The following is a 25,541-nucleotide window of genomic DNA, read 5'->3' on the forward strand; positions in this document are numbered from 1 at the left end:
CAAAATATACCTTCTTATGTTCTTTCTCTAGCTTGTCTTACCGATCCTTTTGAGTATCGAATCTAACTTCCACTGGTAGCATTCAGCCTCAAGTTTACTCACCCTTTGCTTCAACTCATTCTCAGCTTCAAACTCTTCTATATCTCAAGTTCGGAAGGGACATGGTTGAGATGTTCCTTCATGGTTCGGGTGCCTCACAATCTGGCACTGGAATATTGTCGTTCTTCCTTAGTCTTCACCACTCCAAATAGTCAGGAGTGATCATGTCTTTGGCAGCCTCGACATCCATTCGGAACACTTTCTTCTATGACTCGACTACTTCCTTGAGTCTTTTCTTATAGTTGTCGCCATGGTATACAAATTCTGAACTAGCTAGTCCATACGTCACTAGGAAAACTGACGTGCCCCAAACTGTCGAAGTGCCAGAAGTAAGAATACCCAACTCTTTCCCACAGTCCAAGCAATGTTATGATGTCAGAATCTCCACATCAGAAATAAATGTCAATGTGGTCAACCAAGGGGCTCTCCAGGCAATATCTCGGTCCTGAAGATGTGTGAAGACTTTCATTTATTTTTCCTTTGAGGCGCCTTCATGCCATTTCATGTGATGAATTCACCTAAAGGTGAATAAGTGGTACTGAATTAGCGGTAGGCAACCTCATTAGTCTTCCAAAATGACTGTGAATCTAGACTTGAAGAAGCTGAGCACACCCACTTAACCTTCCTCCGCCAGTTTTTCTATAGTGGTTGGAGAGCGGAAGGTCACGGCTAAGATTGCTGGTGCTGGATTTACTCGCCTTGAGAGCTGTTCAAATAGCTCCACCACAGCTTCATCGATGCACCCCAAAGTCTTCAGGAAGATAATCAAACCGTAAAGACCCAGTGCAAAAAGATCTATAACCTTCCACTCATCAGGGTGATTCTTCATCAGTTACTTGATGTCAGACAAATGAATTCCTTCTCCGGTGCCTCTGCGCTAAGTCCGATTAATTACACATTTCTCGTCTACTCCCGCAATTTTGGCCAACCCATTTTTGAAGGGCTGACTCTTGATATGCTTGATATAGGCTTGTTTCAGTCTGATGTTTTCACAGTGTAGCAGTATAGTATACTCTTCGATAGTGGGCACCATGTCCTCCTGGTTAAAGGTGAAGCAGCTATACGCCGGATTCCAGAATTGAATCAAGGCTCTGATCAAGGGCTCGTCTATCTTGACATGGAGTAGGAATGCGATATCACCATACCGCTGGCTGAACTTTTGTTTTCTGTCACCCTTTAACTGTCCCAAATTCTCCATAGCTCTTGGACGTCGTTTTGCTTCAGGATGACAGAGGCGTAGCTAACCAGTTCTGACAGATAACTTCTCTGAAGACTGTCTCCCTTCTCTTTCTGAGTCTTCTCGGACCATAGTCGTACCTCGACATTTTTATCTCTTGCATTACAACCCCTTTGCCCATTAGTTCAGATTATTTGTTTATAATAAACACCGTTTTAGGGATCAATATCCTATTTTTATGATGCAAATTGCTAAAAAAGACAATCACGAAAACAAAAGGTTAGTAAAAATAATAGTAATAAAAGTAAAAAGGTAAAAGGAAAAAAGTAAACTGCATGGTTATGGTAAATACATCTTAGGGTTTGAAATGAGGTTTCGGGGTAGGCTCTAATTCTCCATAGTCTCCCGGTTTAGGTTCTAAAAAATGGTACCCGAGTTCTCCTTGCTGGTGCCCCCTTGGGCTTGCTAGACCCTTAGTCATAAGGCCATTACAAGCTTGTGTGGACTAAGTTAAACTCGAGAGGAAACATTCTCTTATGCCCATACGAAGAATAATTTCTCACGAGAGCGTCGCTTTCGCCCCACTTAAAACGGGTTCTGAGCTCAGGTTTAGAGCCTTAGGTGGAAAAAACTTTAAGGGTTGAAATCATTGAGAAAATCGTCAGTACAACTATTTATTTGAAAAATAATCAAAAGTAAGTAAAAAGAATCGAAATGTTACCTTAAAATTTAAACTTACCCTTTTCATTAAAAAGACAACTGAAAATTACCTTAGCCTGACTCACTTACATATCCTCAGCGGAGTCGCCAAGCTATCGAAACCATTTTCGGGTGGGCCAGAATTAGGCTTCGACTTGATTAAACGAATTGGAGTAGCCACTGATCATTTATTTTAAAGCAAATGGGTTGATCAGATATCTTATTTCTTACTTGATTTGCGTCTTACCAAAGATGTGTCGGATTCGGGAATCAGTTACAATCAAGGAAGGGTTAGCACCCTTGAACTGCCCTTTCAGTACTACGTAATTTCCAGTTGTCTTAAGTTAAGAAATCGTAATTTAAATGAAAAGGTAAAATAACGATCTAAATTACTTACTTCTTATGGATTTAAAATTGTACCCTTAAAAAAGAAATGTTAGATTTGTAGTGAATTACATAATTGAATTAAGGTAAAAAAACGTAAATATGGAAATAATAAACATGCAAAGAAGAGAGAAAAAAACAAAATAAAATAAAAATGAAACAAAGTGAATAAAATGATAATATAAATAAAAATAAAAACAATAAAATAAGACTAAAACAAAAATAAAAAACAAAGGCCTAAAACAATTGATGAAATTAAATAGAGAAAAATACAGTGAAAAAATATACATATATAAATATTAATGTTAAAATAAATTAAATAAAAATATATGTAAAATAATAGAATATAGTATTTAAATAAAACAAATGAATAAAAATAAATAAATAAATAAATATGTATATATAATAATAATAATAATACTAAATATAGATATATATGCATAATTAAATATTAAGGGAAAATTTTATAATAATAGTAGAGAAATAAAATAATAAAAATAAAATATAATAATTACAAATAAAGGATTAAATTGAAAAAACAATGAATAGAGGGTGAAATTTAAAACAAATCGGGGTAAAGAGTTAAAATTAGGGGTCAAAATGGGAGAATTAAAATAAGGGAGGACCAAAAAGCGATTTACCCTTTAATATACAAAAACATGTGGATCTTCTCGGGTCAGGGTCGACTCGCGGGTTACCAGTCGGTCGATGGGTCCTATAAAACCCAAAATATTTTAAAAGCTTCTCATTTACAACCTTCCAAACGAGAGCCCCAATCATCGTTTCTCGTTTTCTCTCGGCTGTTCTTCATCAAGTAAGAACAGCCACCGTTGTTTTCCAGATTCTGGCCGCCTTTGATCGACGCCGGCTGTCGGTCATCGGCGGCAAAACCAATTTTTTTACCATTCGAAAGCCCTTTTTACCCAAAGTCCAAAAATCTGAACTGTTTTTCAAAACTAGCCTCGTAGGGGTGTAGATATAGAAAATAGATTTCGAACTCTTCCCCTAGAGTTCATCGGCCATTCGAAAAAAGGAAAAAAAAAAAACGACACCACATACAAGCCAAATACAAAAATGTATGAACTTTTCACCTTAGATTTCTCTTCGAAATTTACAAAAAATGCTTCGAATATTTCTTTCAAGTTGCTTGTGATTTTCCTGCCTGTATTTGTGTGTGTAATACTTGTGCTTGTATTTCATATAAAAATTGTGTTACAAATGGTGTTGATTATATAGTATTTATAGTCTAAAAATACTATGTTAGCCTCGACTTTTTAGAGTTTTATTTGAACTCTAACACTTGTTTGTTGGTTGTGGATGAATCATGTGCACCCACGCTGTTGATGGCCGAGAAAATCGACGGTGGACTCGGATTGTTGGGGGTTTGCGCGGCATTGTGGAGATGGGAAACTAGGGTTTCAAAACCCTAGTTTGCATCGAGCAGGGGTTGGATTCGGGTCCTGGATCGGGTTTCACTCCAGTGGGTCTTGGGCTTTAGCAGATTCGGGCAGATGGGTTTGGGGGTGTTGGACGTGTAGCGTTTGTACTTGGGCCCTTGTTGGGTCTTGGACCTGTACATAAAATGAAATGTAAATAAATATATATATTATAACTTATATTATATATATATATATATATATATATTATAATTTAAGCGATCGAAATTAAGTGTCTTTACCATTCTATAACGTTGAAGTTGGTTCATGTATGTAAAAATATATGTTCAAAATTGGGTACCTTGAATTTTCGGGTAATAAAATATCGGTCCGTGACCCGACCCATTACATTCAGGTACTCGTAAAACCTGGGTGTCCGTATTTTGGGTAACAGGTACCCGATTCATAATTTTTTTTAAATTTTTCTTTAAATTATATTATTTTTAAAAAATATTTAGAAAAAAAGTCTAAAATTATAAAATTTAAAGGTCTATAATATATAATTCATGTATAAATTTTAAAAATTCAAATTACATAATTGAAAGAAATTTATTAAAAATTAAAATAAAAAAGATATAATTAAATTTTAAATGTTTCGAAGTTAAAATAAATATTTAAAGAATTAATTTAGAACGTTAATGTGAAATAATTTAAGATATTAAGAATTTAGAATGTTATGGTGATAAAATTTAAGAAATTAGGAATTTTTTAATGTTATAGTGAAATAATTTGAGAATTATAAATAAAAATTTAATAAAAATAAAAATAAAAAATATGTATAATAAACCGAGTATTTGGTTGGCGGGTACCCGTTAAGAAAGATTTCGTGACCTAGGCCCGACCCAAAAACCCAAAAAATTTAGCGGACCGGGTATCCAACCCGAAACTTCAGATATTTTCAAAATAAATATTCATATTTTTTAACCAAGTCAGTTTTTTTAAACACCCCTAATGGTATCCCACAAGTGTGAGTTATAAGTTTTTAATTGTTCTCAATATAATTCACAAGTAGCTTATTTTGAACATTATTTCCTCGTTTATCAATTAGTAATTTTAAACATATAATATATCGTTATAAAAATCCAATTGAGTAAAATATAAAATTATAATTTTATAATTAAAATCTTTGTCCATATAAAGTATATTTAAAAGTTTTCAAAAAAATCTATTTTTTTTCAACAGATGACTCTGTTACCAAATTTGAACATTTATTTTTCTTGTTCATCGAGACAGGTCTCCCTTACATCTTGACCTATTACGAATTGAATTGAGAAGGAAGGTTACTAAGAAGACAATCACATTAATCTTCATCATTTTACTTTGGAAGCAATCCGGCTGCTATTTCCTTTGGCAGTGATGCCACTGCTACTACCTGCAACCCTCACCCGAATTCTAATTTTTTATATATATATTTATAGGGTCGTATCGAATATTTTTGAGTGATTATTTTAAATAAAAATTGGTGTACCAAAGTGCCATCTTCCATTGTTTCACGGCGTTCGTAAACTATGAATTCTCTTCTTCTGAAGAAAGGCTTGAGTTTTGTCCAAACTTAAGACGAATAATGCTCAAGTTATCTTCAACATCTTTTATATATCTGGCTTCTACCATGTCAGGGTCCCATTGCTGTCCACAAAACAAATGTTAGCTCCTTTAAATAGATTTAAAACCTAAAATGGCCTCTGATCTGAACTTGACTAGTTAAAATTCACCTTGGCGGCTTCTATAACATTGGAAACGGTGATGAATTGCTATGGCGACACAGATCTGAGCAGCCGGCGACTACGGAAGATATGAAGAGACCTCTACCTGCGTTTCGATATCTCCACACCGTTGTCACGGCTGAGAATCTTCCATCCGTCGCCGCAGCGACACGAATTCCCTGATGAAGCCGACATTAACAACTCCTGCACACAGCTCTCGCCTGCGAATTGAACGTATCTTCTCAGCGAGTCCTCGCTGATGGACCATGACTGGTTGCAAGCTACAGAACCGGCATCCATTTCCATTGCAAGGCAGCTAACAACACTAGCTAGGCCTCTTTATCTAAATTTCACTAGTAAGAACTAAAGTATATATACCAGAAACTGATTACAAGGGTATGGTGAAGAGAGCAAAACAATTAGTGGAAAAGGGGGAGCTGTGATTATTGAGGCACATACGATGCCAGAAGAAGCTCCATGATTGAAACTGCACATCTCCATCTCTGGTTATAGATAAAAGATAGATTCTTTACTTGCAAAAAAGGAACAAGAAGCAAAGATAGGGAGGTGTGCACATGGATTGTTGGGAGTTTTAGGAAAAACCAACAGAGAATAAAACCATGGAAGCAGTAATTAATTGGAGGGGAGTTTAACTTGCCTGGTTATGTGGATGACAATTGAGTGTATTTAAAACACATCTCTTTGAGCATGAGGTCCCCAGTCACATGCAACTGCGAAGCCCCAAGTTTCAAATCTGGATTTCGACAGAAACATGTGTACGTGAACTTTTGTCCCCAACTGCAGCTAGCTGGGTCCTTCTAAACTTGGCTACATTGATGCATGTTACTCTTCTCGGCAATTGTTGAGGGAAAAACTATGATTATAACAAAGGTCAGTAATTCGTCTTTTGATTTAAATTGAAAATTGTAGACGATAGTTTAATAAACTGAAAAATAACATGATGTATAATGTATACAAAAGATTGAGTTCAGATATTTTCTCTAACTATGATGATTTATATGTTCAACTTTAATATTTAAATAGAGAAATAATGATTATTTATATATTACCCGTTTAAATAAATATAATTGTCGGATAATATATTAATTATGAAAGATCACGTGAATCAATTTGTGGTCATGTCAAGAGATTGCAATGGTTAGAAGTATATTGGACTCTTGAGACTCCAAAAACCTCAATAAACATAGGGTCATTGTATGGAGGTGCAATTCATGAAGAAGGTTTAAGGAGGTATAATTAGGGATGATAACGGGTCGGATTCAATTAGATTTTTGGCTCATCCAAAAATCATCTATCTGCTCTTGATCTGAACTTGATTTAAGAGTATCTCATCTGACATAAAACCTTATTCAAATTTTTAGGTTAAAACCCACAATCCAATTCGTTTCGATCTAAATATATTTATATATAAAATTATTTTTATTAAATAAAGTAAAGATCTAATTTAGAAAAATTAAAAAGTATTATTATGATTATTGCATAATATTATAACTCAACTAAATCAAAGGGAAAATAGAAATCATATGAATCTATTTATTTATTATCAAAGGAAAGCAACTTCGACAAGAATGACGAGAAACTCGAATAAAACTCAATCTCATTCACCATAGCTTTTTCCTTATGAATGTTGATGCCCATTATTGAGATAATATATAAGTAATATGACAGAACAGTACTACGTAACCTAGTTTAACATATTACATTAACTTTATATTATTAGGATAAAGACCGTTACGGTTGAGTGATTGATTTTTTATAAAATGATAATATTAATAATTGTTGAAACAATGATAACAAGGTAACTAGCTTAGTATGTTACATCAACATTATGTTATTGTAAGAAAAACAATTAATGATCGAGCAACTGGTTTTTTATAAAATGATAATGTCAATGATTGTTTCATTATTTTTAAAAAGTTCATGCTGAAACAAGAAATTCATTCGAAATTTAGTGACAATTTTTGTACTTTACCCTTTCATTAATTACTCTATCCTCCTTTTTTTTATAATTATTTTTTGATGATTGAGCGATCGAAATTGCTAAGTAAAAGTAGACAGGAAATTAAAAAGGAATGGGGAGTTCGTCAAATGATGATTTTTCGGTGGTGGTGCTTGCTTCCGATTTGGGTATAGACGCCCGTCCTTTCTTATCCAACCACGACACTGAAATCGAAGACCAAGACCACTGGCACGACTGTCCCCTGGATTTCTCCGATGAAGATTTCTCCGACCTCGATTTCCTCCAGTTCTTCCGCCGTCAGGGCTCCGATAAATCCGGTAACCGCATTATCCGCATCGTCGGAAAGTATTTTCCCGGTAATTTCATCTAACTTATTTTAATATATATTATTTTTCTTCTATAATTTTAGTTAGGGTTTGAACTTATTTAAATGAATTAGGTAAATGCATTAGATTATGGTAAATGGCAAGTGCAACTCATCCACTTAGAAGATAGCTGCTAAATCTTATCCAAAGTGAGATCCTTATCGAATCCTACTTAGAACCATCTTGTTTGTAAATAAATTGAAGAACTCACATATGGGATGAAATTTCATACTCTATTTCTCACTATTTGGGATTCTTGAAATCCACAAAGACAAATTAAATTCTTCCATTTGGTTCTTTTACACAGGCTTGATTACTGCTAACCAAAAACCTTCCGATCATCCAACTCACTCTGTTGTTACACATAGGTGATAAAAGAAACCTTTTCCAAGAATGAAATAGAGTGATTCTTGTTTAGTGTTTCATTTATATAAAACCAAAGGGGGATATCGGGAGTCCATAACCTAATTAGTCAAACAACTAAGTCCTTGTTAATGAATATTGTATTTAACTAAGTAGTTACATTCCAATTAAATTCCTTGTTCAGTTTATTTGATGTGATGCATTAGGTTCTTAAGATAACATGGTTTTGATTAATCATTCAAAGTATAGCATGTCGGTGCAGTTCAACTCCTTTATCAGATATCTTGACTTCTTGAGGAGAAAAAATGGCTCAATGTCTACTTTCTATCTCCTATATTAATCTGTATCTTATTCGATACTCTAATAATCACCCTGGTTAAGGACTTACATTAGTTAATCATATTCTAGGAATGAGTGAGAGATAAGTATTCGAATCACTAAAGGTGATGAATCCTTTTTGGATCACTCGTATAGCTTTAAAAGCGTCAGTTCATATCCAAATTCCCCTGGCCATAAGTATCCTTTCTTGGGCGCTATTCATATGAAATCAATGCATGCCAGTTTCAATACATTATGACCTATTGTCATAAGTCAAATTATTCGAGTAGAACAAAGTTATAGGGTTTCATCAAGTTTAAGTTGTTCCTCTAGTAAACTCCATTTTGGCCTTTCACAAGGTACTTGCTTTAATGTATGCAGCTCCAGTTGTTAGTGGGGAGCGACTGAAGAGATATATATACCACAAGATATGCAGTGAATTGCCTGAAGGTCCGTATTCCATAGTTTATATGCACAGCACAGTGCAGAAGGAGGATAACTCCCCCGGTGCTACTATCTTGAGGTGGATTTATGAAGAACTTCCCTCTGAGATCAAGGATAGGCTGCAAGTCATCTACTTTATTCACCCTGGGCTTCGTTCAAGGCTTGTCTTTGCCACATTGGGCCGGTTTCTTTTAAGTGGGGGGTAAGTTACCATAATTCAAATTAGCAATGTAGCTATCTAATAAGTTATACCTTTAATCAGATGAAAAATCTTTTAATTGTTTCTTGAACTTGATAGCAAAGCTTCTTCAACGCTCTTTCTTTCTATCAGTTGGACTAGTTGTTAAGCAAACTAGTCATATTGTCTAAAATATTTCTTTTCACATTCTTAAAAGAGTCAACACATTTGATGCAAATCCTGTCTTTCTTATCCTAAAACGTAATGAAAGCATGCTCTTAAATAACAATTGATAGATTAGCAGCCTTCTTGGTCATGCTAGAGGTCATCATAGATTTGCGACTATTCCGGCCAAATTTTTTAGTTAACTCCTTTTTTTCCAGTTTATATTGGAAGATCAAGTACATAAGCCGCCTGCAATACCTATGGGATGACATAAAGAAGGGAGAGGTTGAGATCCCTGAATTTGTGCAAAACCATGACAATGTTCTTGAGCACCGGCCCCTAACAGATTATGGCATTGAACCGGATCCTCTCCACTTAACAGAGGTACCTACCACTGCCTACTCATTGGGGAGGTATGAAGAGAGATTAACCTCAAGGGAATTCATGTTATAGTATCGAATTAGACGCAGCTAAACCCACTGAAAGGGTTTTCAGCCTCTTGCCGTTGGGAATTATCTGGTAAAACAAGAATTAAGAACTGTCTTTATATTGCGTTCCTTGCTCACTTAGAAACCGCTACGTTGTACTTGTAATTACTTATTGTGGCACGTTACGGCTGACATTGATGCATGGATGTATTACATTGCAGCTCAAAATATCATGGATTGTTTGCACCCTTTATTTTAGCCGGTTCGTCAATATTTTTGGTTAAATATTGTTGAATTATTGGATTGAAGTGACTTGTTCCATTTTTAATCACTATTTGTCGGCACATCAAATGCAAATCAAAACTTGATGGTAAAAACATTTTACAGGTCCTTGTATTTGTGCAAAACATAATTTGACGATAAAAGTATAACAACTTTGAAAGATTGTTAATTTTATGATGTGGTATTAAATCCTAAATGTAATAGTTTGATATTTTAAAGGTTATAATAGGTTATAAATGTCATATCATATTAATGTTATAATATTTATCAATATTTTCTCGTAACTTATTTTATTGTATCCAAAAAAAGATTGAATTTAGTATCATAAATTCAAAATTCATTCATGTAGATAAAAGTGACATATTAACAAAATTAACCTTAATATTTTCTTTTTGACTCCTATTATTTTTAAAGTATTATAATCTTAATTTTTAATTATTTATTAAAATAATCTCTACTACGGTAAAATTATTAGTTGATTAATGATCTGTGCATATTACTAATAGTGACAAATCTAAAAATTTAAATATCAGATCTAAAATTTTAAGGTAGGTAATTTTTTTTTCAATTAACACATTAAATAAAGGGTAAAATATATAAATAGTCATCTAACTTTAAGGACGCTTACATTTTGATCCTCCAACCTTTGAAACTTGCAATATAGTCATCGAAAATTTCCCCCCTTCGTTAACTCCCCTCCACCTCCTCTTTCTATTTTTGTCCATGTCGTTGCCTCCGTTAGTTTTTTACTGATGTGGCATTTAACACCCATTAACTCCCCTCATCCTCCTCATCCTTCCCAAGCTTAAACCCAAATAAAAAAGAGAATTATCAACAATCCCAAAAGCTTCCCCCGTAAACCTGAAATTCTACTCAAGAATCTAAGCTTCTTAGATTTGTATGTTTGTAAACCTCAAACAATAAAATGCGTTGGGACCAAATAATCTAAAACTAGTGTCGTTGTTTTTGTTTTGGGATTTGGTTTTTGATGAATATTGCTTTTGAATTCTAAGAGCGGCATCAAGGAGAAATATGGTTTTGGGTTTTTTGGGTTCAAACAAAGGGGATTTCTTTAACATGATAGGGGAATCATGGATCGAGAAAAAGCAAGTTTTTTTTTTTTACAGAAATTCGAAGGAAAGTTTGAGTTTTGAGAGATGGGTTTTCGTTTGTTGAACACCCATGGGGTTTTTGCACAAGTAAACAATCTTACAATAGGAATCTTTGATGGAACCGGGCAAATAAGCATAAGGGATGTGGGTGGCAAAAGCCTTTGGCTTGTAAACACTAATGTTTTTCATATTGGGGCTAGGATTGTTCATGTAGAAATAATTCTCAAAGGAACGAACAAGTGTGTGAGGATTAGAGGAGAGCAATGGGTGTTTATCTGTTGCTTTAGGGATGGTTTCCACTAGTTGTTGGAGCTCATCATCTCATGATTTATCCGTATCCAGGGTTAGTAAAATAAGTTTGGCTTTGCTCATTTTGTTGTATTCATGATGAAACCAACACTAATGATGATGATGAAGCAGATGAAGATTTAATGAGTGTTAAGTGTCCCATAAAAAAATTAACGGAGGTAACCATAAAGATAAAATATAAAAATAAACTAAAAGTTTAATAATTATATTAAAAGTTTTAAAAATTGAGTGATCAAAATATAAATACCATAAAAATTTGATAATTATTTATAAACTTTACTTTAAATTATATTTAATAATTTTTATAAAATAATGGAAATGTACTTGACATGTGTGAGGTTTAATGTATATACTCCTAACTACTGATGTGATATTTTTATATATGTTTAATTATTGACATATCATATATTATGTCACTGAAGTGATACCATGAAACACATTTATCACTTATAATGATAATGTGTCATGTTACCTAAAGTGATAATATAACATATGTTATCTTACTTAAAATGATAATATGATATGTATTACATTACCAACTAAGTACATAAAAAATATCATATCAATTATTTACGTGATATGTATAACATCATTTAAAATGATGTTATGATATGTATCACGTTACCAATTAAATACATACAAAAATGTCACATTAATATACAAACTAAATTATCTCAATGGTTAAATAGACGGTTGTTATTCTTAGAGGTTTCGAGTCTGAGCACTAACAACCACAAGTTATTTCAGTGTTCATTATCAACTGATTAAAAATATTTATAACAAATACCAACACTTCTAATCATCTTAGATTAATAAAATATATTATATTAATTATTTACGTTGATCATTAATCAAATTAATAATTTTATTTAGTAAGAATAATTTTAAATAAAAATTAAAATATAAGTACTAAAATATTAAAAGGTAAGGTATACAAATAGTCCATCGACTATATGATAATATTTTATTAAGTCAATCGACTATTAAAAGTTATAAATAGTCTTCTAACTACAGAGTGTTGTTTTGTTGAGTCTCTCAACTATTAAACATTACAAAATGATCACCTGACTATTCAATATGTTTCGAACTCATAATTTTTCGTTGAAAATCGACAGTATTATGGGCTGAATGTTAACATGTTGACTGTGATATGATAAAATCTGATCCCAGAATCTCAAACGGCTATCATATCCCAGTCATCATGTTAATGTCCAACTTAGACAACCGTCAATTTTTTAACAGAAAAAGACGAACTTGAAACATAATGAATAGTCGAGTGAATATTTTGTAACTTTTAATTATCGAAAGACTTAAAAATGCAACATTCTATAGTTAGATAATTATTTTATAAATTTTAATAGTCAAATGACTTAATAAAACAATACTCTATAATTGGGATCTTTTATATACTTTACTCAATAGAAAAATAAAAAAATGAACATTTGTGGTCGAGTTAATTTTATCATCATGTATATAAAATTCCATGCATCCTCCTCCATAGCCTGTTGTCTTCTATAGATGTAACTTGTCACTCCCTTCGTCGGTTATTAGATTCAAGGCTGACTCTTCTCTCTCGTCTTTCTCGTTTCTATGCTTAAATTTTTCCTTAATCAGTATCCAGTGTTGGTAATATTCAATCCCACATAGAGTTAAAAATACTAGTGGGAATGGTATTTCAGGTTCACATTCTCCATTTCTTTGTTGAGTGATAGAAAACAAGGTGTGATAATATGTGTCTTTGACACATCTTCACGAATACTATTTTTTTAGAAAAAATTCGTAAGGAAATTTTCTCCGAAAGATTAAATGAAAAATGTAAAAGATTCATCTAATATTTATAGGCTACTGAGACTGTTAAAGTTCGAATATTTCAGATGATAATAATTGATTATTAGTTGTCTGAAATTAAATAAATTAAACTGTTATTTTCCTAAATTAAATCAGAATTTAAGATGTATCTGGACTGATTTCAAGCTTTGTTCATGGGAGAGACAAGCTGTTAATATCAGGAGTTACAGGAGTTATCTGATTTAATTTCAAGAGTTACAACTGTTTAATTTTTATGCAATGAACATGGACAAGAGGAGTTACAAAAAGGGTTTAAATTCAGAATTAAAATCAAATTTAATTTGATTTTTTTGTTGGACGGATTTACCCTTACTTCTAGCCTATAAATAGAGAGTTAAATTCAGCTTCTTAATACACACTCTTTATAATTATAATTCACTCTCCAAGTGTTTTCTAAAGTTGTTCTCTCCGTGCTTTCCGATCAGAAGTGCAATACCACCAGTAGTCACTCTAGTTTCGGGTGTACGGAATTCGGAGCGACCGTGTTAACCTCGGGGGACGGTCCGCCTACTGCATCGATTACACACATCGGGACGAATTCGTTTCTAAGGCAGTGGTTAATACCACGACACGGTTAATCGATTCTTTATTTATATATTTCAATATATATCTTACATGTCAGTGCTAATGTCTCGTTTTGCAGCAGTCTATTTTACCAACAATTTAGAAACGAATTCGAACTGCTGCAAGATATTTGTAAAAGGAATGATGAAACCACATGTTAGATTCGAATGTGTAAGTCTGGATTCAAATGTCGGTTCAACCTTGCATCAAAGTGGTACGTAATATTTTGATACATAATATTATTCTTGTGGTAAAATACAGCCTAATGCAACTTAGAATTGGTTTGCTTTGACAAGTCTAAAATGTTTATTTACATTTAATACGATGAAATGGCTTATTAACAGTCAGTAACTGCCACTATAAGAAATTCAATGTAAACGCTTTATGTATATAAATGCTTTAATTAGTCGGCAAGCATTAATATTGGAAAGTTGAATATAGTTTTGATAACTGGCTGTTTTAGAATAGAAAGAATTCAATAGTGAATTGAAAGGTTGGGGTTATAACCTTTATTACTTATGATTATATATATATATATATATATTCATTAAATTTATGGTTATGGTGCTTAAGTTAATAACATTTTTATGGCTATTTAAACGTTTAAAATGTTTATTATAGTAAAATAGGTATTTGGGAAAAAGATGCTTGCTATAATATTTTAGCAATCATTTCTAAATGCTATAATGATATGAGTTATAACCACCGTTAGCATAATGAGAATTTATATATTTATTAATATGCTATAACGGTTTCATTAATGTGATTTTTGTAACTCATTATGTTGTTATATTAAAAGGAGAATGTTAAAAGGTGTTGTTACATGAGTTAAAGGTGAGTAACATCTTTATTTACTAATACGTTTGGGTTGAAACAATTCTATGCATTTATTATAACTTTAAATATGGATTATATTACTTTGTAAATAAGTTTGAATTGAAACGTTGAATATTTTAATTGGGCATTAATTGTGCAAATTATAGCTTTAATGGTGTTTATTTACAAAGTAATATACATATTGAAGTATTAGCCGATAGTGATTTCACTCGTTCTCGTTTGGGTCTTGGTTCACGAAAATGTTGAAATTGGTTAATTTATTATTATTTTATAATTAATTTTGAATTGTTATTGAAATGCCCATTTGTTATATGTATGGCGAAAGAAACCTTTAATGTGCATTAAGGTTAATCATTTTAAATGCAATAAAGCTTTGCATTAATTTTTACATGAATCTCATGTTTACACATTTAATGTTGCAGTTTCATGATTTTTAATCTTAAGCATGAATGTTAATTATAACCATTATTTAATGGTTTTTAAGTTTCAAAATGAGGTTGAACAATTTATTAAATAGCTATATAAATGTTTGTTAATAGCTATATAAATATTGGTAATTAGTAAATGTTCAATTTTGAAACTTATATGCTATAATCAAGAAGTGACATGATTATAATATTGGTTAACATTTTTTTTGAGAGATAATGCATGTATGATTGGTTAATATGAGGAAAAGAGTAACTATTTATTTTCATGTGGGGTAAGAATATTTCGTTTTTCAATAGTAAGTTGAAAATAAATGTCAACTCTCTTGTCGTACTAATAATTTCTTTTGAGAAATTTATAACGATAACAGAAAGTTGCAATTTTGGAGAATCATGAAGATGATGATGTTGAACGAGAATATTCTTCAAAATGATGATGCAAAGGCTGAAGTAGCGTGCATGGTGAGGATGAACAAGTTTATTTGGAAATTATGATTCTACCTGCGAGGTCAGACTATTTAGACTTGTTACTTATTAATTTATGCTTATAATGATGCATGAATTAGATTGCATGAGCCTTTAAGCTAGTCTTTAAAACTTAGTGGATACTATGAAATGAGATAAAAACTTGGTATTTAAGCGTGCCTAGTGCACCACCTCTCTTTCATAGAAACCTACCTGGTGCATTGTTCATTACCATGCTCACTATTTTTAATTTATAAAATACTATGACAAGATGAAAACTCTTTTAACTTAGTGTAGAAGTTAAAAGAGTAAAGATTAATTTGGTTGAGTGAAATACCAAACTTAGTCATAGTAAATAAAATATGTGATGATCTCGTTAAGGCTAATATGTTGAATATCATGAATGAAAATATGATAGACATTATTTCTACTAAGAGTGTGTTGTAGCTATTAAATTTCTTTAAGTGGTTTTCCTAAGTAGAGGAAAGAAAAGAGATTATATATTTCATAATAGTTTATGCATTTTAATCTTAATGATTTGTAACTTCTCAAAACTTTGAGAATATAATTATGCGTAAATAAAACTTGAGTTTGTTAAAATATAGTTTTATGGCTAAAACTCATAACAAACTTTACTCTAGTATGATTGAGTATTTGTTTACACGTTTTACAAGACACTTATGAATATCCTAAAATGTTAGAAATGTGGGGGTGTCTTAAAATGTAGATTAAATGCATAAACTCAAATAGAAAATATTTTATCCACTTCTTCTAGTATTCCTGCTAGGTATTCTCAATAAATTAATTTCGAGCCTAGAAGAAGTAAAAGGCTATTTGGACCAAAATTTATCACTTCCTTTATTTTTGAGATAAATGATTTAGACTCTCTTTCTGATCATATAACTTAAATGTTATATAAGGATCCTAAAAAAGCTATAAGATCTATCGATGCTAGTTTCTAGAAAAGCGCTTTTAATGATGAACTAGAATCGATAATGTCTAATCATACTTGGGAATTAGTTGACTTGCCTAGAGGATTTAAACCAATCTGTAGCAAATGAATCTTCCGGAAGAAAATGAGACCAAATGGTTTGATCCAGTAGTACAAGGCAAGGCTAGTTGTCAAAGGGTTCACTCACAAGTTTGTTTTAGACTACTTTGATTCTTACTTCCCCGTTATGAACATCTCAAAGATCCATGCATTATTTGCACTAGCCCCTATTCATAAGTTGATAGTACATCAAATGGATGTTAAGACTGCATTTTTGAATGGAGATCTAGATGAGGAGATCTATATGGGAATAATCGTACAAGAAATTTCATAAAACTATACTTAGTTTTGGTTTTTTGTGAATGGTTCGGATGCTTGTGTGTATTCGATGATGTTTGGTACTGATTGCGTCATCATAAGTTTTGTATGTTGATGGCATGTTGATTTTTAGTTCTAACATTGAGTCCATGAATAAAACAAACAGTTTCTTGTCCACTAAATTTGAGATAACGGATTTGGGAGAAGTAAATATAATCTTAAGAGTCAAAATTACCAAAACTGAAAAGGGATTTTCTTTAAGTCAAGCACACTATCTTGAGAAAGTGTTAAAGGAATTTGACAATTTTGATGTCGTCCCTGTTCGAACCCTTGTGACCCTAGCATATATATCTTTAAGAATAAAGGAAGTAGCGTTTCCCAAACAGAATATGCTAAATTAATCGAAATCTTAATGTTCTTAAAGAACTATACTCGGTCTGATATTGCTTATGCTGTGAGTAGACTAAGTAGATATACTCATAATCCGAGTGGTGAACACTGGATTGCTCTTAGACACTTACTAAAGTATCTTAAGGTTATTTTGGATTAGAAACTTGAGTTTGTTGGCTATTCTGCGATACTGGAACGATATTGTGATGCCAACTGGGTTTCTGATAATAATGAGGTAAGCTCTACGAGCGGATATGTTTTTTACTTTGGGTGGAGCAGATATCTCGTGAAAATCATCAAAACAGACTTGTATTGCTCGTTCTACCATGGAGTCAGAGTTTATAGCTCTTGACCTAGCTGGGAAAAAAGCCGAGTGGCTCAGAAGCTTGTTAGCAGATATTTCGTTGTGGGGAAGACCGACTCCTCCGGTTTCATTATTGTGTGATTCACAAGCTGCGATATGTATGGCTAAGAACCAAGCTTACAATGGTAAGAAAAGACATATTCGCATAAGACATGAATCAGTTAGACACTTAATAAAGAATGAAGTGCTCTCTTTAGAGTATGTGAAGTCGGAAAGGAATCTAGAAGATCCTTGGTCTTAGATTCATCGAGGCGGATTGGCCTAAAACCCATTGGTTGAGGAATTCATGGTGGATACCCAACTTAGTTATCTAAGTTCCATGTAACATCCTAATTAACGGGTTAGTGACTAAATTGTAAAAATTCAGAATTTGGTGATTAAAGTAGAATAATTATATAGTTTAAAAATAATTGTTAGTAAATATGAAATGAATTTAAGGACAAAATGGTAATTTTGCAAGGAAAATATAATTAAAAATTTTTATGGGGTTATATTATAACCCGTGGATTGAGTAGGAAACAATGTTTCCAGATTCCTCTCATCTTCTTCCTTCTTTCTATCTTCCTTCACTCTTCTCTTCTTCCAAACGTGAAGACCAAGTTTAAGGTAGAATCTGAACCTTGGTAAAAGGAAAGCTTATATGACATTAAGACAACAAGATAAGTGTTTTAGAGATAGATTTGGAAAATGAGTTTTTAGATGAAATTTTTATATGGATGAGTTTTTGAAGTTTGAATAAGATTTTTGACTTGTCAATAAGTTAATTAAGAAGTATGAGGTGATAGAATTAAAATTAGAACAAGTTGGAATTTGAGTAAGATTCTTAAATTCTATATGGATGATTAGTTTTTTTAGTTTTAAAGGTATTGAATGGATAATAATTAGTTTAAGTAAGTGCATGAAAGTTAAGAGTATTAAAGGGAGTGAAATATGAATGTTTGAGCTGAAATGAGATGATTTTCGAGCTCAAAATAGGATTTCTGGGCTAGGGGAATCGGTACCCATTCAAGGGGAATCGATACCCCCTCAACGTATATGAATTTCCAGAATGCTAGAGGGGAATCGATACCCCCAGGGGGGGAACCGATTCCCCCATATAAAAAAAAGAGAAAGACTAAACTATTAATTCCTTAAATTGGTAGGCCATTAAAGATTAATTTCAAGACATAGACATCTGATAATCATCTTGAAAATTATGTTCATGTAGATACTGAGCCTACACGAGTTCGGGAACAATCTACAAGTAGGATCGATCGAGGAAAAGACAAAGAAATATAGGTGAGTGCATAAGCATAGCATAATTATAGAAATATACTCAATTCTAGACTTGTGATAAGTCTAGATTGGTACATGATCATATTCTGTATTATGAGACATGACATGAATTCATATAAAATGCATTATATGACATGAATATGCAGGAAAAGTTATGAGCTATGTGAAAAGGTAAGAATTTACATGTCTACGCGATATAGACTACGTGAAATGTAAAAGCCCATGTTATGTAGATGAGAACTATAGGTATAGTTGGCATGCCAAGGGTAGAGGGTCTACGCGGTCCTTCGGGACAATATTCTACGCGGTCCTTTGGGATATATATATATTCTTTGGAACATGTGTGAAGTCTGGTGAGACACTTGTGATCCCTAGCATATGTATATGATTCTTAAGGAATTCTATGTGGTCCTTATGGACATTATTATATGGCACTACGATGTAATTCTACGCGGCACTTCGGTGCATTTATACGAGCTGTGGTGACAGCATAGTGCACAACCTCACATTACTCAGATACCTTAGGTTCTCAATATGATATCATGGGCCAATAAACTTATTAATACAAATTCATGAATGTTAAAGTAATATGCTTACAGGTATGGATATTGATGATGTAGACTACATTGATTAAGTACATGCTTTCATCTCATTTCATATGATTATGACATTTTCATTACATTGCCTTGTTATTATTATTACATTGCCTCACTAAGTCGATGACTTAGCGTATGAGTGTTTCACACGTAGGATCCGAGAAAGTAGACGAGACAGGTGAAGCAGCTTGACAGCATTACTCCTGCAACCACCAGATCAGAAGCAACTTAATAAGTAGGTCATTTTGTTATGTAAATGGCAGTTGGCATGTAATTAAAGGGTTAAGTTGTGTATGCTCTGAATATTTTGGTAAACTTATATTACAATATGTATTATCGTATTTTCTTAATATAAGTTCAAATATTTTGACTATTATTGGTTAAGAGTTGTGTTTTAAAAGTCAATGTAATATCTCTGACTCATATCCGAGTCGGGTACGGGTTGGGGGTGTTACATTTAATGGTATCAGAACTATGGTTTAGCCGATTCTAGGCATGAACCAGAGTCTATAGAGTCTTTAAATGAATACATGCCAACAAAGAGTGAGAACTTCTGATCTGGTATAGTATGAGTATGTGTTTTGCTAATAGAACAATGTGTTTATTTTTATTAGATGTCCGGACAAATAGCTCCCGAAGTGAAGCGGGAGAGATAGGCATGCTGAAAGCAGTAATTCACCTGCCCTGGCCAAGCAAGGTGAAGAACAGGCATCTCAAGGAGTGCCTGTGCAAGATCAAGATACGTTCTTCAGAACGTTAGACGCTATTCTGCGTCTTCAACCTTCTTCCACTAACTCAAAGAATAAATATAGCAAAAGAGTTGAGAGGTTTAGGAGCTCCCGAATTTAAGGGAGAAGCTGAGGAAGGTCCAGTGTCAGCGGATCTTTTGGTTGAATGATTTGAAAATCATGTTAGATGGTCTCCACTGTTCTGAAGTGGAGAAATTAGATGGAGCTGTATCTTTATTGAGGGGTCAGGCGAGGATATGGTGGACGAACGTCACCATGAGGATGTCAACCGACCAGTTGACTTGGTCTTTGTTTTAGAAGAATTTAAAAGCAAGTATATTGGAGATCAGTTTATCCGACAAATGAAGCAGGAGTTTATGAATTTGAAGCAGATGAGCCGCTCTGTATATGAGTATGAATGTGAGTTTAATAAGCTGAGCAGGTTTGCAGCTGAACTTGTGCCTACTGAAAAAGATGCTTGCGAATGGTTCGTGGAGGGCTTGCGCCCTAGACTTAAAGAATTGTTGATAGTGTTGAATTTGTCCTCGTTCCAAGAGGTGATCAATCGCGCCAAGGCTCTTGAAAGAGCTCAGAATGAGAGATTCGGGGATTTTAGAGTTCAAACATCAAAGAGAACGGGTGCTTCTTCTAGCTCAGTACATCAAAAAGGGGAAGAGACTCGGGATTTCGATCACAAAACTAGATCAGAATCAGTTGCATCGTCTGCTAGGGGAGCAAGTCAGGCAAGACCTAGACAGACGCAGTCAGTGGAATCTGGTGCTGGGAGATCTACTCCGAGTCAAGGGAGATAGTGTCAGCACTGTGGGAAAAACCATTATGGGGCTTGTCGGATGGCTGTTGGGACTTGTTTTCGATGCGGAGATGACGGACATTTTATCCGGGATTGTCCATTGATTGTTGGTGAGCTTGCACCATCTGGAAGAGTTGGTTCTTCCTCACAATGAGGACGAGGAAGAGGCAGAGGAAGGAACCCGTCTGAATTCTCAGCTCAACCTGAAGTTCGATCCACTGCTCGGGTATACAATTTAAAGACAAGTGATGACCGTGATGATCCTGATATCATTACAGGTACTTTTCAATTGTATGATAAATTAGTATTGGTGCTGATTGATCCGGGTTCTAATTATTCTTATATTACAAGTAAGTTAGTAAAGGAGTTGAGGATTCCCTTAGAAGCTACGAGTAAAGAGATTATAGTAACAACTCCGTTAGGCCATAGTGCCCGGGTGAATAAAGTCTGTAAGGGGTATCCCATAAAGGTTCAGGGAATTGAATTCCCTGCTAATATGATGGAATTACCCTTTGACGAGTTTGAAGTGATTCTGGGAATGGATTGGTTGTTCCGTTATTATGGAGATGTTAATTGCATATTGAAAAAGGTAACCCTGAAAAGTCCAAGAGGAACAGAGATAAGTGTGAGCAGTGAAAAGTTTAATCCTTTAGCAAATGTAATATCAGTGATGTCTGCCAAGAAATTATTGCTACAAGGATGTCAGGGTTTTCTTGCAAATGTGATTGATTCAAGAGCTCAAGAGAAAAGGTTAGAGGAGATTCCAATAGTTCGAGAATTCCCTGAAGTTTTCCCGACTGAGTTGCCAGGATTACCTCCGGATAGAGAGGTAGAATTCCAGATTGAAATAATGCCGGGAACAGCTCTGATTGCAATGGCACCTTATCGGATGGCTCCGAAAGAATTGCAAGAGTTAAAGAATCAATTGCAAGATTTGTTAGAAAAAGGATTTATTCGACCAAGGTGTCACCTTGGGGAGCTCCGGTGTTATTTGTTAAGAAGAAGGATGGATCAATACGTCTCTGTATTGATTATCGACAGCTTAATAAGGTGACTATCAAGAACAAGTATCCCCTTCCGCGCATTGATGACTTGTTTGATCAACTAAAAGGAGCTTCGGTATTTTCGAAGATCGATCTACGTTCGGGTTATCATCAATTGAAGATCCAGAGAAGATATCCGAAGACGGCTTTCAGAACGAGATATGGTCATTATGAATTCATCGTATGCCATTCGGAGTAAATGCACCTGCTGCTTTCATGGATCTTATGAACAGGATTTTTCAGCCCTACTTGGACCAGTTTGTTGTTGTCTTTATTGATGACATACTGGTTTACTCGAAGTCCATTGAAGAGCACAATGCACATCTGAGGCTAGTTTGCAAATTCTCAGGGATAAAATCTCTATGCGAAATTGTCCAAATGTGAATTTTGGCTAAACGAAGTAATTTTCTTGGGGCATGTGATCTCGGCAGTTGGGATTAGAGTAGACCCAGAAGGTTAAAGCTATAATGGATTGGGAAGTTCCTAAGAATGTGTCTGAAGTTCAGAGTTTTCTTGGACTTGCCGGTTACTATCGAAGATTCGTTAAGAATTTTTCGATGATTGTGCTGCCTTTAACAAAGCTAATGAGAAAGAACGTACCATTTGTTTGGACTTCTGAATGTCAAGAAAGTTTCGAAGTTTTAAAGAGAATTCTGACGGAAACTCCGATATTGGTTCAACCGGAATCTGGCAAGAATTTTGTAGTATACAGTGACGCATCCCATAACGGGTTGGGGTGTGTATTAGCAAGAAGGAAAGGTGGTAGCGTATCATCGAGACAGTTGAAACCACATGAAAGGAATTACCCCACTCATGATTTAGAAATGGTTTGTTAGTATTCGCTCTCAGGATTTGCGTCATATCTTTATGGGGAGCGTTGTTACTTATATACAGATCATAAGAGCCTGAAGTACCTGATGACTCAAAAAGAATTGAATTTGAGGCAACGTAGATGGGTAGTTCTTAAAGGATATGATGTGATAATTGACTATCATCCCGAAAATCATAAGAGCCTGAAGTACCCGATGACTCAAAAAGAATTGAATTTGAGGCAACGTAGATGGGTAGAGTTCTTAAAGGATTATGATGTGATAATTGACTATCATCCCGAAAAGGGGAATGTGGTAGCAGATGCTTTGAGTAGAAAGACGTTTGCAGCTTTACGAGCTATGGATGCAAGATTATCTTTAACGGGAGACGGTGGTCTTTGTGCAGAATTAACCCTTAAACCAGCATGGTTGGAACGAATAAGAGAATTGCAAAGTAAAGATGAAGTGTGTTTGAAAAGAATTGAACGAGTAAAGAACAAAGAGATTAAAGACTTTGAGATTAAGTCAGATGGAAATCTATATTGTAAAGGAAGAATTGTAATACCCGACAATGACGACTTGAAGAAAGAAATATTAACAGAGGCTCATTGCAGTCCGTTAACGATGCACCAGGGTGGAACCAAGATGTATATGGATTTGAAGGATCGATTTTGGTGGTCAGGGATGAAACGAAGCATCACCAAATTTGTGTCTAAGTGTTTGACATGTCAACAAGTCAAAGCCGAGCATCAAGTTCCATCAGGATTATTGCAACCGCTTTTCATTCCTCAATGGAAATGGGAAAATGTTACGATGGATTTTGTTTCGGGGTTACCCTTGACCCCGAACAAAGAGAATCAATCTGAGTAATTGTTGATCGATTAACTAAGTCAGCGCATTTTCTTCCGGTTAGAACGGATTTCTCTATGGAAAAGTATGCAGAGCTGTATATTAGAGAAGTTATTAGATTGCATGGAGTACCTGTTTCCATAGTCTCTGATCGAGACCCTCGATTCACTTTTAGATTCTGGAAATCTTTGCATGGAGCGTTGGGAACTCGTTTAAACTTTAGTACGGCTTTTCATCCTCAGACTGATGGGCAATCAGAGAGAACTATTCAGATATTGGAAGATATGTTGAGAGCATGCGTAATGGAATTTAAAGGATCATGGGAAAAGTATTTACCGCTGGCAGAGTTCGCTTACGACAATAGCTATCAGACGAGTATTAAAATGGCTCCCTATGAAGCTCTTTACGGAAGGAAATGGCGTACGCCTTTGAACTGGTATGAGCTCAAAGATAAATAAGTGCTTGGTCCTGAGTTGATTCAGGAAGTAGAAGAAAAGGTCCAAATAATTCAGAGTAATCTCAAAGCTGCAGCAGACAGACAGAAATCATATGCAGATCTAAAAAGAAAAGAAATTGAATTTCAAGTTGGAGATAAAGTGTTTTTAAAAGTGTCTCTATGGAAGAAGGTGTTGAGATTTGGTCAAAAAGGAAAATTGAGTCCTCGGTTTATTGGACCATATGAGATTGTAAGGAGAGTAGGACCTGTAGCATATCAGCTAGCTTTACCACCTGAGATGGAAAAGATACATGATGTCTTTCATGTTTCAATGCTTCGAAGATATAGATCTGATCCCTCTCATATCGTGACACCAGAAGAGATTGAGGTTCGACCTGACTTGACGTATGAGGAAGAACCTGCTCATATATTAGCTTACGAGGTGAAGCAACTAAGGAATAAAATTATTCCTTTGGTCAAAGTGTTGTGGAGAAATCACAAAGTAGAAGAAGCAACATGGGAGCGTGAAGAAGATATGCGACATCAATACCCTCATTTGTTCATGCAAGGAAAATTCGAGGACGAATTTTCTTAAGGGGGAGAGATTTGTAACATCCTAATTAACGGGTTAGTGACTAAATTGTAAAAATTTAGAATTTGGTGATTAAAGTAGAATAATTATATAGTTTAAAAATAATTGTTAGTAAATATGAAATGAATTTAAGGACAAAATGGTAATTTGCAAGGAAAAATAATAATTAAAAATTTTTATGGGGTTATATTATAACCCACGTGGGGATTGAGTAGGAAACAAATGTTTCCAGATTCCTCTCATCTCTTCTTCTTCTTTCTTATCTTCTTCACTCTTCTCTTCTTCCAAATGTGAAGACCAAGTTTAAGGTAAGAATCTGAACCTTGGTAGTTTCTTTGATTTTTAGCTTGGAAATTGAAGTTTGGATGTTATATAAGCTAAAGGAAAGCTTATATGACATTAAGACAACAAGATAAGTGTTTTAGAGATAGATTTGGAAAATGAGTTTTAGATGAAATTTTGATATGGATGAGTTTTTGAAGTTTGAATAAGATTTTGACTTGTCAATAAGTTAATTAAGAAGTATGAGGTGATAGAATTAAAATTAGAACAAGTTGAAATTTGAGTAAGATTCTTAAATTCTATATGGATGATTAGTTTTTTTAGTTTTAAAGGTATTGAATGGATAATAATTAGTTTAAGTAAGTGCATGAAAGTTAAGAGTATTAAAGGGAGTGAAATATGAATGTTTGAGCTGAAATGAGATGATTTTCGAGCTCAAAATAGGATTTCTGGGCTAGGGAATTGGTACCCATTC

General features: G+C 34.0%; 1 protein-coding gene and 1 long non-coding RNA gene across 2 annotated transcripts; one reads left to right on the plus strand and one right to left on the minus strand.

Moving 5' to 3' along the window:
• Positions 1-4,984: 4,984 nt before the first annotated feature.
• On the minus strand, positions 4,985-5,925 carry LOC120212342. Its single transcript, XR_005524691.1, has 2 exons — positions 5,508-5,925; positions 4,985-5,421 (listed from the first exon to the last, which is right to left on the minus strand). It is a non-coding gene; the product is annotated as an uncharacterized LOC120212342 (long non-coding RNA).
• Positions 5,926-7,540: 1,615 nt separating this feature from the next.
• Positions 7,541-9,983, plus strand: LOC120212499 (ganglioside-induced differentiation-associated protein 2-like). The gene is made up of 3 exons (XM_039210778.1): positions 7,541-7,835; positions 8,907-9,171; positions 9,531-9,983. Exons 1-3 carry the CDS (start codon positions 7,592-7,594, stop codon positions 9,763-9,765), a joined length of 744 nt encoding a protein of 247 aa, XP_039066709.1. The 5' UTR covers positions 7,541-7,591; the 3' UTR covers positions 9,766-9,983.
• Positions 9,984-25,541: the final 15,558 nt, after the last annotated feature.

This window comes from Hibiscus syriacus, unplaced genomic scaffold (assembly GCF_006381635.1).
Source record: "Hibiscus syriacus cultivar Baekdansim isolate YM2019G1 unplaced genomic scaffold, ASM638163v2 tig00110013_pilon, whole genome shotgun sequence".
Taxonomy (NCBI): Eukaryota; Viridiplantae; Streptophyta; class Magnoliopsida; order Malvales; family Malvaceae; genus Hibiscus; species Hibiscus syriacus.